A 16,629-nucleotide genomic window follows, 5' to 3' on the forward strand; every position below is an offset into this window, starting at 1 on the left:
AAGAATGGATACATAAACTTCGGCACATACACACAATGGGACAGTATGCAATGTTGAAGAGTAACAACAGATTGGCAAAACATCTAATAACGTGGCTGGAGGACACTGTGCTGAGTGAAATTAGTCAATCACAAAAGGACAAATATTATACGAGACCAAGAAACACAAGGAGGAAGCAGGATAAGTCATGTTACATGGAGAGGGTTGCAATGGAGATGAAACAAAGTCAATGTAAAACTTGTTGAATGTAAAACTGAGAATCTGGTCTATAAACTTTCACTCAATTAAGAATAAAATATTAACTGAGTGGATTCAGACTTATAGTGACCCTCTATAATGTTTGTTGTTGTTGTTAAGTGTTCTTGAGGTGGTTCAGACTCATAGCAACCCTGTATAAGGTTTCCAGGGAGTGACAAGTGGGTCTGAACTGTAGATATAAGTTTTACAGGATTGTACATTTTTACAAGAGCAGGCAGGTTCATCTGTCTCCTGAAGAGTGGCTGGCAGGTTTGAACTGCAGACTTCGTAGTTAGCAGCCCAACACATAACCAACAACACCATGTATTATGCCATTTTCTAAATAAAAAGTAACTTTTTTTAAATAACACTGATCATTATGAATAAGCTTTAAGTAAAGATTTAAATAATGATTAGATATTATCAGGAAAAACATTCCTTTTTATTTTGAAAAAACATAGTAGGTAATTAAAGACAATGAAAATAGATTTAAAATGGTGGTGGGTTGGTGTGTTTTCCAGTCAGTTTCAATCTTAGCGACCCTGCATAGGGCTTCTGAGGCAATCTTAACAGGCACAGAAGGCCTCATCTTTCTCCCAGGGAGTGACTGGTAGATTTGAACTGCTAACCTTGTAGTTAGCAGCCTAACAGTAACCAATACTCTAATGGTCAGATGTTATCTGGGTGTAAAAGCTCCTTTTTCTTTTGAAAACAAAACATAACATAACATAATAGATGCTTATTATTTTCACAACAGAGAGAACAGTAAAGAAGAAAATAGAGGATAAAAGTAGCTACATTCCCATCACGGAGAAATAATCACCGTTACAATTTTGGTATAGATCTTTCTGGTTTTTAATGCATGCATACATATAGAGTTATATGCTCATTATAACAAATGAAATCATAGAAAAATGTAGTTTTAAAGGTTACAAATTTTCTCTCAACCTCCCCTCCAACTTTATTTCCTAGACATAACCAATGTTAACAGTCTGGCATAATCCTCCTACTCCTTTCTCCAAGATCATAGCCATAACAATGTATGTATGTATGTATATATGTTATGTATGTATGTATGTATGTATGTATGTTGTTGTTAAGTATTGTATAGTTGGTTCTGACTCACAGAGACCTTGTATAGGGTTTCCAAGGTTTTACATTTTACGGGAGCAGAAAACATCATCTTTTTCCCAATTTGCGGCTGTCAGGCTTGAACTGCAAGCCTTGTGGTTCACAGTCTAGTGCTAATCATATGGAGACACACACACACACATTAAGTGCCGTACAGTCAGTTCTGACTCATAGCAACCCAATATAAGGTTTCCAAGGAGCAGCTGGCGAGTTTGAATTGCCAACCTTGCGGTTCAAAAGGACCTTGCAGTCCAGTGCTTATCCTACGGCGCCTTTACACAAATAGTGATGGTGGTGGTTATGTGCTGTGGAATAGATTGTGACTCAGCGACCCTGTACAGGGTTTCCGAGGCTGTAAATCTTTATGGGCGCAGAAAGCCTCATCTTTCTCCCGCGGAACAGCTGGTAGTTTCGAATTGCTGTCCTTGAGGTTAGCAGCCCGACTGGTAACCATTACACAAACAGAATCATAAAATGTATAACTTCTTTAATTTCACAGATACTTTCTCATTTCGTTCTGCTTCATTTATAGCACAAGGTCTGGTTTATCCGATAGGTCTCAGTATACCAATAAACGACACATAGACCCCTTTTATGCAAGGTAGGATACGATACAGCCCCGATGTTAGGGTATTACAGAGGTCCAGGAAGTGATGAGGGAGGCTGGACCAGAAGGATGTGAGAGTGAAAGAACAGAGACCGACCGATAAAAGACAAAATGGCCAGAAATTTATTTTAAATGGCCAGAAATTTATTTTAAATGACCGTAGTATTAGATTCTGAGCCAATGAAGGATGTTTCCTGGCCCCACCCACTTCCTGTAAGGGTTTTTCCGTGGCTCTGAGAGGTTGGGGCTGTTTTTTGTTCTGGAACATTCCAACTACAAAAATGGCCCGACTGGTGTAGAATAAACCATTACGAGGGGTGTATGTACTTTTTAATTTGATTATAAGTGTCTCATTTTCTTAGTTCTAAGTCTTTTCTGATCACTCTGGTTTCTTCCCGACTCCTAGTGATTCCCCACTGGCAGTCACTTGCCTTATGTACTGGGTAGGGAAAGACGTCTTCCTCACGTATGCCCCCACTCACCCCTGCAGTCTCTAAAAAGTTGGAACAGTCTTCGGGTATTAGTCTGGTGGGCAGGGCCTAAGGCTTTCTTTCCTCTAGAAGCGCTGAAGGAGAGACGTGGTGAGCGCCGCTTCTAGTCCCCGCTTCTAGTCCCCAGCCAGCGAGGTGAGGCCTGAGGGTGGTGTCCAAGGCCCGGATAACTGAGTCAAGGGGATGTTCAGATGGTCGGAGGGGCAGGGAGAGAAAAGGGGCGGGAAAAATACAACTTGATCTTTCCCTGTAGGACCGCTAAGGCCTTTTACTCTCATGGCCTTGAATCCAGAAGACCCCTTTGGTGGATTCCAACATGCTGAGGTGGTGGCCTTCATTAACAGGAAGATACGTGGGCACGTGAAAGGCCCTGAATTCTACCTCGAGAATATGTCTCTGCCCTGGGAGGAAGTGGAGGATAAGCTCAGGGGCATCCTAGAAGACAGCGATGTGCCAAGCGATGCCAAAGAGGCGTGCGCCTGGGGCAGCCTGGCCCTGGGCATAGGCTTTGCTTGCAGGCAGAGCCAGTTACAGGGGCGCAAAGTACAGTGGTTGCAGGATTTCGCCAAGCTGCACAGGTCAAAGGCGCAGTCCCTGGCTGCAGACCTGAGGGAGCTCACTGTGCAGCAGGAACTGGAGCGCAAGGAGGCGGCTTTCCACCTACAGCTGCTCCAGAACTCCCTGGCAGAGCAGAACCAACTGAAGTGGAAGCTCCTCTTGTCTGTAAGACCAGTTTCTAGTCTGGGTCCTTCCAGGCCCCCTGCTTTATAGGCCACTTGACCACTTCCTCCACCAGTGCTGCCCTCCCTGAAAGCCTCTCCCCTCCCACAAGCTCCTCCCCTCCTTCACACTAGCTCCTCCCCTCCTACCCCCTAACTCCCAACTTCCGACCACTGCTCCAAGGCCCCTTCCTGTACTCTCAGATGAGAGCTTAACTCTGCCCACTTCTTTCCAGGAGATGCAGCATATTACAGAGTCGGCCACTGATGCTGAGGCTGGGACAGAAGGCAAAGTCAAGGAGAAGGAGGTGAAAAAGGTGGCAGTGGACACAGCAGGGCCAACACCGACGATCACCACTGCGGCTGCTGCTGCCACCTCCCCTGCTACCAATGCTGCCACCTCCCCTGCTACCAATGAGACACAAATACAGCTCTTTGAAGCTAGGGAGGAGACAAAAAACACCTCTGAAAGGAAGAGGGAGGGTAAGCTCAGGTCAGTGGATACAAGCACTCTTTATATCTCTGGGGGTGTGAGGTCCAAGCCCACATTGTCACTAGTACCCATTACTGCCCAGCCCCCTGCCTCATTTGCATACTCTTTAACTTCATTGCCTCGCCTACCCATACCACTTCCACCAATAGTAGCTCCACCTCAGATGGCTCCCTTCTGGCCTGAAGCAGGGACCCGGGGAATAAATCCTCAAGAACCTCACAGAGGTAGGCGAGATTTTGGATTCCATCATCAGAGAGGGCCCAGGCCAGGGGATTGGCAATGTCCCTGGTGTAAAGCTATGAATTTTGCATGGCGGGATATTTGCTTCCGTTGTGGAAGGGGAATCTGGCTGCAAAACTTTCATTAATATAACTAGAACACACAGATCTAATGGGAAATCACTTTTCTGAGGGAGGGGGAAGTGGGAAAAGAAGTTAAGGGGGAGATGGGAAATGAAGTGGGATAGATAGTGAGGGATGGGGAGGTCCATGGGGCCAGGGAAGATTTAAATCTAGAGATTGGGGAAAGAGGGAGAGAGATACATTTTGATGACCCCTTTTGTGTTCCAGAACATTAGCATTCAACACTATAGAACCACAACCGCTTCTGTTTGTTAGGGTATCTGCCCCACATTGGGTGGACCCCCCACCAGTAATGTTTACAGCCCTCCCCACACATTTAGGTGATTGGATCAGGAGTGGACATTGGACATTCCCTGAACCAGTTAGTTTCTCATGCTAGAGGAAACAGGCTGATTCCATGGTATTGGGCAATGGAGCGGTGTGGGTCACTTGATGTTGGGGCCAGGGTCAGGAGATAGCTGAAAAAAAGCTAAAAATATGTTAAAGAATGAGGTTAATCCTGTGTACTGTATTGTTGACATATTCACTGTGGTTTTCAATTAAAAAAAAATATGACAAGGCTCCCTTTTGTATTGTGTAAATAAAGCACATCCCTGGAATTTCTGTATATGTGTATATGTATACTATGCATAATGACAGATTGTTTACCTTAGAGGGTTATATTTGTGTGAGTATAGAAAAAAGGCCTTGGCAAACAAGTTACTAAGGAAGGGGCGATGGGGTCAGGGATGGGGTGGTGGGATACAGGGCAACAGGGGAGTATGGGTGGGGAAGGTATCCGTAGGGAGGGGAGCTTGTACATCGTTATGTAATTCTGTGCTAAAATGAATAAATGTTTACAGAAATGAAAAAGTAAAGTGCATTTGTTTGCTTGGGGCCACCACTTCCTCTGAGACAGGAAGGGAGAAGGAGAGTGGCGGTCGGTGGTGGGGAACCGAGGGGGCTCCAGCCTGTGCCTTCAGGACATAGAAACACAAGACTGGAGCTCAGGGTGGGGTGGAAGCTTCTAGGCAATAATGGTAGGGATGGGCTAAAAAGGAGGTAGAAAAAGAATCATCAAACTGCATGGAATGGGACAGGTCCCAACAGCAAGAAAATCCATCGGGAATGCAGTGGGAGCCGGGGAGGAAAAGGAATGGGGCGTTGTTCCAGCAGGGGCGCCAGACCTAGGTCTCTCCAGTGCTACAACCCACCACCACCCCATTCGCTGTAGCAAAAACAGCACATACAAAAAGGAAAATGGCAGGAGCAGAGGCGTACCCAAGGAAAACAATACTTATGGCAAGTACAGAAACCGTGCCCCGTCTCTTAGGTAACATAACATTATTAAATCAGCTCAAAAATGCAAATCAAGCTCATTTATCTTTTATTGAACACATGATGGCACTGCATGAAAATGACAACTGGACCTTCCTTGCTTTCACTGATAAAAACTCATCTCTGATGTGCTCAGAGTCATTTCCCTCCTCAGTTTCTTCTCTTTCTACACTCTGCAGAACAAGGTCACACAGTCTGCCTTGACACATAGAGGCTCTAAAATACGAAGGTGTTCGTTTTGAGTGATCTCCCACAGCTACGATGGTTAATAGAAACTGCTTGGTGGTGGTTATGTGCCATGGAGTCGGCGCCGACTCATAGTGACCCTGTATAGGGTTTCCAAGGCTGTAAATCCTTACAGGAGCAGAAACATCTTTCTCCCACGGAACAGCTGGTAGTTTCGAACTGCTGACCTTGCGGTTCGCAGCCCAGTTTGTAACCACTATGCTACATGCTATACCCGCCATACCCACGATAAGCCTCGGGGCAAGAGGGAAGGACAAATTGGAACCTTCCTATCCCTTCTAGACTTGTGGAATAGCTTTTCATTTGCCATTCTGCTACTGGGGAAGCTAAGCACTTTGTTTTTAGGTCTGATCAGCCAGGAATGCACCCCAGTCTTTACCTGCATATGCCAGAGTTTTAAAGTTCAACTTACTTCAGGTCTTTGATTTTACAGGCTGGATTACGCAGTGCCTGACAGAGGAAGTGCAGCTGAGACATTGGCAAATTGTGCACCTGGGAAGACCTAAAAGAGATGAGGAACAAAAGCAATTTTTAAAACATTTTTTCCCCAAAGCAGATGGCTTATTTTGGCACTGCAGGATAAGCACTGGACTGCTAACCCCAAGTCGGCAGTTCAAAACCACCAGCCAGTCCTCAGAAACCCTATACAGGGTCGCTGTGAGTCAATACTGACTATACAGCATTTAACAACAACATTGTCATGCTAGTACTTATTTACAATCTTCCAAAAACCATGGAAGGTATTACCCATTTCACGGATAAGGCAACTGAAGCCCAAAAAAGTCAAGTAACTTGCTTAAGGTCACATATGTAGGTATAGGACCAAGGTCAATACTCAGGTCTGTCTAACTGCAAAACCATCTTAGCATGTTAATATGAAGTATGAGGTAACCATGTTACATACACACATCACGTTTATTCAGTCCTTAATGGTATTGTAATCACCATTTTGCAGGTGCTCAGAGAGGTCAAATAAATTGGCCACGCTATATTTACAATATAACTACTTCCTAGTTGAATTAATGATAACTTTTAAAAATCAGGGAAGTTCATTCTTAGTCAAAATGTTTGGGGAAGGGGTATCTTGAGTGAAATATTGACAAGAGCTTGTTAAATGCTGTGGAGTCGGTTCCGACTCACAACCCTGTATAGTTTCCGAGGAGTGGCTAGAGAGTTTGAACCACAGACTTTGCAGTTAGCAGTCCAGTGTTTACCCTACAGTGCCAGTCCTCTGAGAAAAGCTAAAAGGGTTGAGGATGAGAACTCCATCTATGGCTCATTTTCTAGAAATCCTTTTTGTTTCATCAGTGTTTAAAATCTCTCAAATGTGTTGGTCTTGTTTTATATTATACAGCTAGATTAAAGCTCTCAATAATTAATCAAGACCTTATAGCCAGGATCCTTCATAATCTGGAGTCGATTTAATCTGTCCAGTCCCTTCCTTATCTAGCTCAAAAACATAAAACACTTGCCACACCTTCCTTCCTATCCTCTCTTACCTAAAGTTCACATTGTTGTGTGCCGTTGAGTCAATTCTGACTCATAGTGACCTGTATAGGGTTTCTGAGGAGTGGCTGGTAGGTTTGAACCTCCAGTTAGCAGTCCAGTGCTTATCCTAAAGCACCACACCTGCACTCCTTATGTTGTTGTTGTTAAGTGTCGTCGAGTCAATACCAACCCATAGCAACCCTGTATAGGGTTTCCAAGGAGCAGCTGGTGAGCTTGAACCACCAACCTTACAGGTCAAACGACTTCACAGTCTGGTGCGTTAGCCCACAGTGCCACACCAGGACTCCTCATAGGCTATACTTATTTCCACCTCTATCTATTATTGGCCACTGAGGAAATGCTAGTGTGGCTATAAAAATTATGACGTGGGTTAACAAGCTCCCCCAAGTAGAGCCTTCTGCCCACTCTCCTATCTATATCCCCTACCCTTCAGCTGGCCCAGAAGTTGGCAGAGGCACAATCCACCTTAACTAGGTCATTGAGAAGAGACTGAATGTCAATGGCATTGTCTCAAGAACGTAGATATATTGTCTTCTTTAGTAAGATAGTAATTTAGTAGAGCTGTATTGTGTAGTGTGCAAAGTCCATATTATAACAGTGGTTTACTTAAGCCTCTCTAAACTTCAGCTCTCAAGGATTTGTGAAATTGAAAGTTTTGGTGGAAAGAGTTTATTCCTTGCTCTACCCCTCTCTAACCTTGAGCTTTGTGAGTTTTCAGTGACGGAGTCTGTAGAGGATTATGACAATCATTTCAATCTTAGGATGTTTTCCAGAATGGTCCTCTATACCAAAACAGCAGAATCTCCAGTGGTAATGCTGATGACCTTACATATTCAAAACACTTGATAATTATAAAGCACGTGTACTGAAGATTAATACACACACATTTATAGTGCCTGGCACATTTACTATGCTATCTATCCTGTCAGTGTTTTTATCTAGGCCAGTGTTCAATCCATGCCTGACATCCAATAAATCCTTATTGTATTTACTGACATGAACTATTGAAAGCTGAGAGGATTCATTTTATTTGTTGATAGTGCACCCAAATACATGACTGTGTATGACTGTGCACCCAGATACATGAACTGAACACACAGGCCCAATGGTTCTGAAGACCAAAAAACATGACATGACATAAATATACTCACTGATTGAATATCAAGGCTGGGGGCCTGAATGCCGAGGTTTGTACTTCCTCCTCAAATCCAAGTAGGTGCTGACACTTCAGAGACACTGACAGGGGGCTGTAACTGCTTTTGATACAGTATGACATAGTCAGAATGTCCATTTTAGTATAGGTAGATTGAAGCAGTATAATTGGCTGCAAATCATCAATTATCCTTTTTGCATATTCTTCATCCTGAATTTCATACAGACAATGAAACAAGTCCATTGGCTCAAGCTGTAACCTAGAAGACTTATCTTTGATTTCTCTCTCAGTCCATTTCAATAATTCTTCTCGAAGTCTTGGAGCAACTTTTCTTCCAAAAGTAGTTTCCAAAGTCTTTCCATTTCCTTGATGTAAGAGGCCAAATAAGAACTGTATTGTTAATGATGAAAAACCTTTTCCATATTGCTGGAATATTTCTTGCCACGTTTTCCCCACTTGATCAAAAAACATCCAGCTGTTGTCATTCTTCAGGGCATAGAACACGGCAGCCAAGAACTCTTGGAAACTGACATGAAGGAAAGTGTAGACATTGATATCTCCTTCAAATTTTTTCAAAAAGTAATTGAGAAAAATGCTGTTGATATCAAACACTCCAACCCCATGTCTTCTGAGGTCACTAACTTCAAACAGAACCTTGTTGTTCTGTAGTCCCTCCGCAGCCAAAGAGCAAAGGCCCCACAGACAACTTTGTCCTTTCCATACTGAGATACCTGAAAGGGTTTTGAGGCACTTGAAAAAGTAGAACAAATACACAGCAGTCATGGTCTGAAGTGACCTCATCTGAGCCCTGTCACCATCTCCCTGTGACTGCAGAACACTGCAAATCATCCACGAGACAATGGGGAGAGAAGACATGATACCAAGGCCTTCATTTGCTTTCAGACCATAAAAGACTCTCATGGCTGCGTTAGCACCTGAAAACTGACTCAAGACATAGGCTCTCTTTTCAGCTTCTGTAAACCAGAGAACCTCTACCTGGACATGTTGTTTTAGTAGAGAGTGTAGCTTCTTCATGGCTGTAGGACGGGTTGTAATCAGGAGGGAGGATTCAGGAAAGAGTTTTTTCGTCACGAAACTGCACAACAGGGTTTCTGAAGGTTTTGTCTGCTGGGGGTTAGCATTAAGGTCCTCTTCCTGGTCACCTCCAGAGAATTGCACCTCAGGGAATCCATCCAAAATGAACAGAAGTTTCTCTGGATAGGCCAGGATAATGTCCAAGACTGATCCGCTTATATCTTGAAAAGTGTTCGCAATCAGGTCAGCAGCACTAACACTGACAATCTGGCTTATTTCTCTGCAGTTGACGTAGATGAGATAATCGAACCTGTCTGGAGTAACCATTCCTGCTGCCCAATCAAACATGAATTTGTGCACCACCGCTGTTTTGCCGGTGCCGGCACAGCCCTGAAGCACCACGGTTTGGGATAAACTGGAGCCTTCTTCATCAGGATCAAAAACATGCTCCAACTCGATAAAACGCTCTTGTTGAGGAATTCCACACGGCGACTTTTCAGATATACCGTGTTCCTTTATAAGAAGCAGTCGTGATACTATGTGCTTGCCATGGTGATAACATTTATCAATTCCTATTCTGAGGTATTTTTCTTTTAGATGTTTTCTAAGTATTTCCCGGTAATCTAATGAGGTGACACCAAGAATTAGTAATCACAGAACTCTAGACAACAATACAAGCAACTATAATACTACCACCATCACTAACGCCACTTGGATATCTCACAGGCTCTTCAAGATTTACAGGGCTAAACCTGAACCCTGGATTTGTACACCCTCTCTGGGTCGCTATGTACTGAAATAAATGCGATGGCACCTGACAACAACAACAACGCAGGACTTTCCCAATTCAATGGTGCTTCCTACCTGGTTGCTTAGAAGCTAGGTGTGTGTGGCACTGTAGAATAAGTATTGGACAGCTAACCACAAGGTCAGCAGTTCAAATCCACCAGCAGCTCCTCGAAAACCCTATGCAGGGTTGCTATGTTCAGAACTGACTTGATGGCACTTAACACTACCACCACCTAGTTACACAGAAAACTGTAAGAGTCATTCTTCAATCCACCATATCCAATCAGTTAGCAATGCCTATCTGCTCATTTACCACGGTTGTTGTTGTTGTTGTTGTTTTTAAGTGCTGTCAAGGCAGTTCTGACCCATAGCGATCCTGTATAGGATTTTCGAGGAGCAACTGGTGAGCTTGAACCACCAACCCTGCGGTTCAAACTAACTTTGCGGTCCAGCGCAATAACCCACAGCACCACACCAGGATTCCACTAGGTTCTCAAATATCACCCAAGTTCAGTGCCTTATCAACTCTCTTGGACTGCTGAAATAGCGTTCTACTCTTCTACTGTTGGTTATGTACTGGGTCTTCTCCACACAGCAGCATTCAAATTCAATTATGTCACTGTCTTGATCAAAACTCGTCAGGGCTTTCCATTGCACTTGGTGTAAAATACAAAACCCTTACAAAAAGCATTACATCGTCTGGGCCTTACCGACCTCCCCAGCCTCATTTTACATTACTCTGCTTCTCACTCCCTACACTAAAGCACCACTGGCCCATTTGTATGTATTTATATATTTTTGGTGAAAGTATGCACACTGACCATTTTAAGGCCTTTGCATTAGTTACTCTCTCTGCCTTGAACATCCTTCCTCCTGCTCTTCCCATGCTTAGCTCCTCATCCTTCAGATTTCACCTTAAACATTACTTCAGGGAAAGGGATTGGCCTGACTATTGTATTGAAAGCAAATCCTGTCTAATCCCTATTCCAACCCCATCTTTTTCCCTTCGTAGCACTTACCACAATTTGGAACTTTTCTTGTTTTTGCTTGTTTGTTTACTTTTTCATTGTCTTTCCCACTAAACTATCCATCTATATCTGTCTTCTTCCCCAAACTACCCTGAGAATCTAGCATAGTGCCTAGCATATAGTTGTCGTTGTGGTCGTGATGTGCCATGGAGTCGTAGCGACTCATAGCGACCCTGTACAGGGTTTCTGAGGCTGTAAATGTTTACATCAGCAGAAAGCCTCATCTTTTTCCCGTGAAACAGCTGGTAGTTTTGAACTGCTGACCTTAAGGTTCGCAGCCCGATTTGTAAACATTACACTACCACAGCGCCTTAGCATATGTTGTTCTTGTTGCGAAACGCCATCGAGTCTGTTCTGACCCACAGCGACCCTGTATAGGGTTTCCGAGGAGCAGTTGTTGCACTTGAACCACCGACCTTGCCGTTCAAACGGCTTTGCAGTCCGGCGCATTAACCCACAGCGCCACACCAGGAATCCATTAGAATATAGTAGACACAATAAATATTTATCAAATATGTCTAGAAATGCCTTTGAATTAAAAACAAGTACAATAAACACTGGACTCTGAACTACAAGGTCAAGGTCAGCGGTTTGAGCCCACCATCCACTCTGTAGGAGAAAGATGAGGCTTCTTTCAAGTCCTTTAAAGACTTAGTTCATCAGTAACCCTATACAAGGTTTGTATGAGTGGGAACCTACTCAACAGCACATAACAACAACATTTTATGTCTAAGGATCCCTGGTGGCACTGTGGGTTGGCAGTTCAAACCCACCAGCCACTCAATGGGAGAAAAATGAGGCCGTCTGCTCTTGCAAAGATTTGCAGCCTTGGAAACACAAAGGAGTAGGTCTACTCTGTCTTACAGGGGTCAATGAGTCAAAACAGACCAGATGGCAGTGGGTTTTGGGATACCGTGTCGAGGAACTTTGGTGGTGCAGTGGATAAGAGCTCAGTTGTGAACTGAAAGTCAGTGGTTTGAAACTACCAGCTGCTCCATGGGAGAAAGATGTGACAATCTGCTTCTATCAAGATCTACAGCTTTGAAAACCGTATGAGGCAGTTAGATTCTGTTCTATAGGCTCACTGTGAGTTGGAATTGCCTTATCAGTAACAGGTTTGGTGTTTTTCTATCTGTGCCTACTACAGATACTGTACTGGATCCTTTACACACATTATCTGATTGAATTCTCACAACAACCTCATGAAATAGGTACTATCCACACTTGATAAATGAGGAAACAGATCTATAACCAGGGTTAGCTTTGTGGGTGCACAATCTGTGCGGGCAAGTTTTAAGGCTCTGATGCTGTCTTGAAATTCTGAATACTATTTGAACAAGGGGTTCTACAATTTGATTTTTCACCATACTCCACAAATTATGTAGCAAATCCTGCTTATAGTTTTAGGTAACTTGTCCATACACAGTCCAGTGTTTATTGTACACAGGCACCACACTTCCCTTAAATATTACATAACTTAGAGTCCGGGTGTGTCTCTGTGGGTTAAATGTGCTGAACTGAAAGGTCGGTTTGAACCGCAGGGTTGGCGGTTCAAGCTCACCAGCCACTCCTCGGAAACCCTATACAGGCTTGCTATGAGTCGGAACTTACTCAACTGCCCTTAACAACAATAATTTAAAAAAAAGGAAATCAAGGAGTAAGTCATCATGGTCACACTTCTGAGTGTCTATGCCAGCATTTCCCCAATATGTGTATGTTAGGGTACTATTTGCAAGGTATTAATAGGAGAGCTGTGAAGAAAGTAGTCCGTGGTCAAAGTTAGGGAAATCCTCCCTTAATATGCAGCGAGTTTCTCAATGCATATTAACCTATGAAGGGTTCTGAGATTTACTAAACTGCTTACGTTTGCTTAATCCTGCATTTTCTAGTCTTAAATGACCAAAGGATCCTTTTCTACAAGCACAGTTTTTAATGAACTCCTGGAAAATATTGCTCTGTACAGCTGAGTTTAGGAATGCTGATCCAGATCACAGTTGGCAAACTTTTTCTGTAAACGTTTGTAAATTGTATATAGGTTTTGGGAGTCATTGGGTCTGTCACAGTAGCATGAAAGCAAGCATAGATAATATGTCAATTCAAAAAGTGGGCATGGCTATATTCCAGCAAAACTTTACTTTCAAAAATAGGCTGCTGAACTGATTTAGTCTGTGGGCTATTTTTTTCCCCGACCTTTGATTTAGATCATTCCAAAAGCAGACTTTTCTATTCTAGTCATGAAGTTCTCTGCATCTGAATGTGTAAGCACTATCAACAGTCCTCCCAGCATTCAAATCTCCTGGATGCTGACACAGAAGTTCTATGTGTCATGATTATTTGGGGCTTCATAGATATTGCCCAAAAGAAAAAATTCGATTGTTCTCCCAGTGGAATGGCAGAGGACTGGGGATGAGCAGCTGGTTTTGTGGGAGACACTATTTCCCAAATGAAAAAGGGAATAAAACAGAGAAGACATCATCTACCTGCAAGCTCCCTCCATGAAAATGAAGCCAGAGAACTTGGAGTAGCTGTAGGAGTAAAAGAACTGGTGTTAACAACACAAACACAGCTTCATAACCAAACATGAAATATACAGAAATTGACATATACTTACTTCGACAACCATTCACACTATTGTCCAAACGGAAACACAAGAAGGTATGTAAGGCACCTCATCCATACTTACTTTCACTTACCCACAGCCATACTTTAAATCTTATGTTTAATATGAAGTAAACAGATGAACTTCCCATACACATGTACTTTATTGTTGTGGTTAAGTGCCGTCGAGTCGATTCCGACCCATAGCGACCCTGCATAGGGTTTCCGAGGAGCAGCTTAGGATGTACACATTTTAATTTAGAAGTAAGGAAAGTTCTGGGCATGAACTTAAAGATGTGCACATTACTGAAGTAACTGTTTTCTGGTATTTGACTTTTCAGTGAACATTAGCCCACTATTCACACTTCCATTGAACTTAATTTCCTAGTGGGATAGAATAGGTATTGCTTAACAGATATATACAAGGACCTACATTCAAATATGGATTCATGGTGTAATGATCAACACTAGACTGAGAACTACAAGGTCAGCAACTCAAACCCACCAGCTGTTTCTTGGAAACCCTATACAGGGTCGCTATCAGTTGGAACCGAACTGATGGCATTTAACAACAACAACATTCAAATATAGAGGCACACACTCAATTTAAAGAACTGCAGACAAGTTCTCTCAGTAATACACTTGTCTTAGTCTCATTGTTGTTGTTGTTATTAAGTACTGTGGAGTTGGTTCCAACTTATAGTGAGGGTCACTATGCACAGGGTTTCCAAGGCTGAAAATCTTTACAGGAACAGAAAGTCTCATCTTTCTCCCATGGAACAGGTGGTAGTTTCGAAATGTCAACATTGAGGTTAGCAGTCCGATTCATAACCACTATGTGACCAGATTGTTGTTAAGTACCGTGGAGTTGGTTCCTACTCATAATGACCTTGCACAGGATTTCCAAGGCTGCAAATCCTTACGGGAGCAGAAAGCCTCATCTTTCTACCACAGAATAGCTGTTAGTTTCGAACTGCTGACCTTGAGGTTAGCAGCCCGATTCATAACCACGCTACCAGATTGTTGTTGTTGTTAAGTGCTGTCGAGTAGATTCTAACCCATAGAGACCCTGTACAGGGTTTCCAAGGCTGTAAATCTCTATGGGAGCAGAAAGCCTCATCTTTCTACCACAGAATAGCTGTTAGTTTCGAACTGCTGACCTTGAGGTTAGCAGCCCGATTCATAACCACGCTACCAGATTGTTGTTGTTGTTAAGTGCTGTCGAGTAGATTCTAACCCATAGAGACCCTGCATAGGATTTCCAAATAGCAGCTGGTGAGCTTGAAACATCAACCTTGCAGTTCAAACATCTTTGAAGTCTGGCACATTAATTAACCCACTGCGCCACACCAGACCTCGCTACCAGATTTTTGTTGTTGTTAGGTGCAATTGAGTTGGTACCGACCCATAGCGACCTAATCACAGCAGAACGAAACACTACCCAATCCTAGCCAACCTCACTACTATTGCCATGCTTGAGTCCATCGATGCTGCCACTTTGCCAATCCATTTCGTTGGGGGTCTTCTTCTTTTTCTCTGACCCTCTATCTTACCAGAAATCCTTCTGTGACTGGTCCCTCCTGACAATATGTCTGAAGTATGAGAGATGAAGTTTGGCCATCTTGGCCTCCAGAGAGCACTCTGGCTGCACTTCTTCCAAAACAGATCTATTGGTTCTTTTGGCAGCCCATGGCACGTTCAGTATTCTCCTCCAACACCACAATTCAAAGGCATCGATTCTTCTATGGTCTTCCTTAATCACTGTCCAGCTTTCACATGCATATGATGTTATTGAAAATACCATGGCTTGGGTCAGGCGCACCTTAGTCCTCAAGCTGACATCTCTGCTCTTCAACACTAAAAAGTCTTGTGCAGCAGATTTGCCTAATGCAACACGTCGTTTGATTTCTTGACTGCTGCTTCTGTGAGATTTGATAGTTGATCCAAGAAGAATGAAGTCTTTGAAAACTTCAATCTTTTCTCCATTGATAAGAATGTTTTTTATTGGTCCAGACGTGAGGATTTTTGTTTTCTTTACATTGAGATATAATCCATACCGAAGGCCGTGCTCTTTGATCTTCATCAGTAAATGTTTTAAGTCCTCTTCACTTTCAGCAAGCAAGGTTGTATCATCTGCATATCACAGGTTGTTAATGAGTCTTTCTCCAATCCTGATGCCACATTTTTCTTCATAGAACTCTGCTTCTTGGATTAGTTGCTCAGCATACAGGTTGAATAATATGGTGAAAGAATACAACTTTGTCACACACCTTTTTAAATTTTAAACCATTCAGTGTTCCTATGTTCTGTTGGAACAACTGCTTCTTGGTCCAGGTACAGATTCCTCATGAAACACAGCACAATTAAGTGTTCCGGAATACTCATACTTCGCAATGTTGTCCACAGCTTGTCATGATGCACACAATCAAAAGCCTTTGTGTAGTCAATAAAGCACAGGTAAACATCTTTCTGATATTCTCTGCTTTCAGCAAAGATCCATTGGACATCAGCAATGACATCCCTCATTCCATGGCCTCTTCTGAATCTGGCTTGAACCTCTGGAAGGTCTCTATCAATGTATGCTTGTAGCCATTTCTGTATTACCTTTAGTAAAACTTTACTCGCATGGGACAGCAAAGAGATTGTCTGATGATTTCCGCATTCCATTGGGTCACCTCCCTTTGGAACGGGCACAAATATGAATCTCTTCCAATCCATCGGCCAGATAGCTGTCTTCCAGATTTCTTGGCCAAGATGAGTGAGTACCTCCTGTGCCGCCTCACTTTCCTGAAAGATTTCAATTTTTATTTCATCAATTTCTGGTGCCTTGTTCTTTGCCAATTCCTTCAATGCACCTTGGACTTCTTCCTTCAGTATCACTGGCTCTTAATCATATGCTACTTCTTGAAACAGT

At 43.1% G+C, this 16,629-nt stretch overlaps 1 protein-coding gene across 1 annotated transcript; it reads left to right on the forward strand.

The window, feature by feature from the left end:
• The first annotated feature begins 2,742 nt into the window (after nucleotides 1-2,742).
• On the forward strand, nucleotides 2,743-4,045 carry LOC102838767 (testis-expressed sequence 13A protein-like). Its single transcript, XM_006871064.1, has 2 exons — nucleotides 2,743-3,189; nucleotides 3,422-4,045. The coding sequence occupies exons 1-2, from the start codon at nucleotides 2,743-2,745 to the stop codon at nucleotides 4,043-4,045; spliced, it is 1,071 nt and encodes a 356-aa protein (XP_006871126.1).
• Nucleotides 4,046-16,629: the final 12,584 nt, after the last annotated feature.

Source organism: Chrysochloris asiatica, unplaced genomic scaffold, assembly GCF_000296735.1.
Source record: "Chrysochloris asiatica unplaced genomic scaffold, ChrAsi1.0 scaffold00159, whole genome shotgun sequence".
Lineage (NCBI taxonomy): Eukaryota > Metazoa > Chordata > Mammalia > Afrosoricida > Chrysochloridae > Chrysochloris > Chrysochloris asiatica.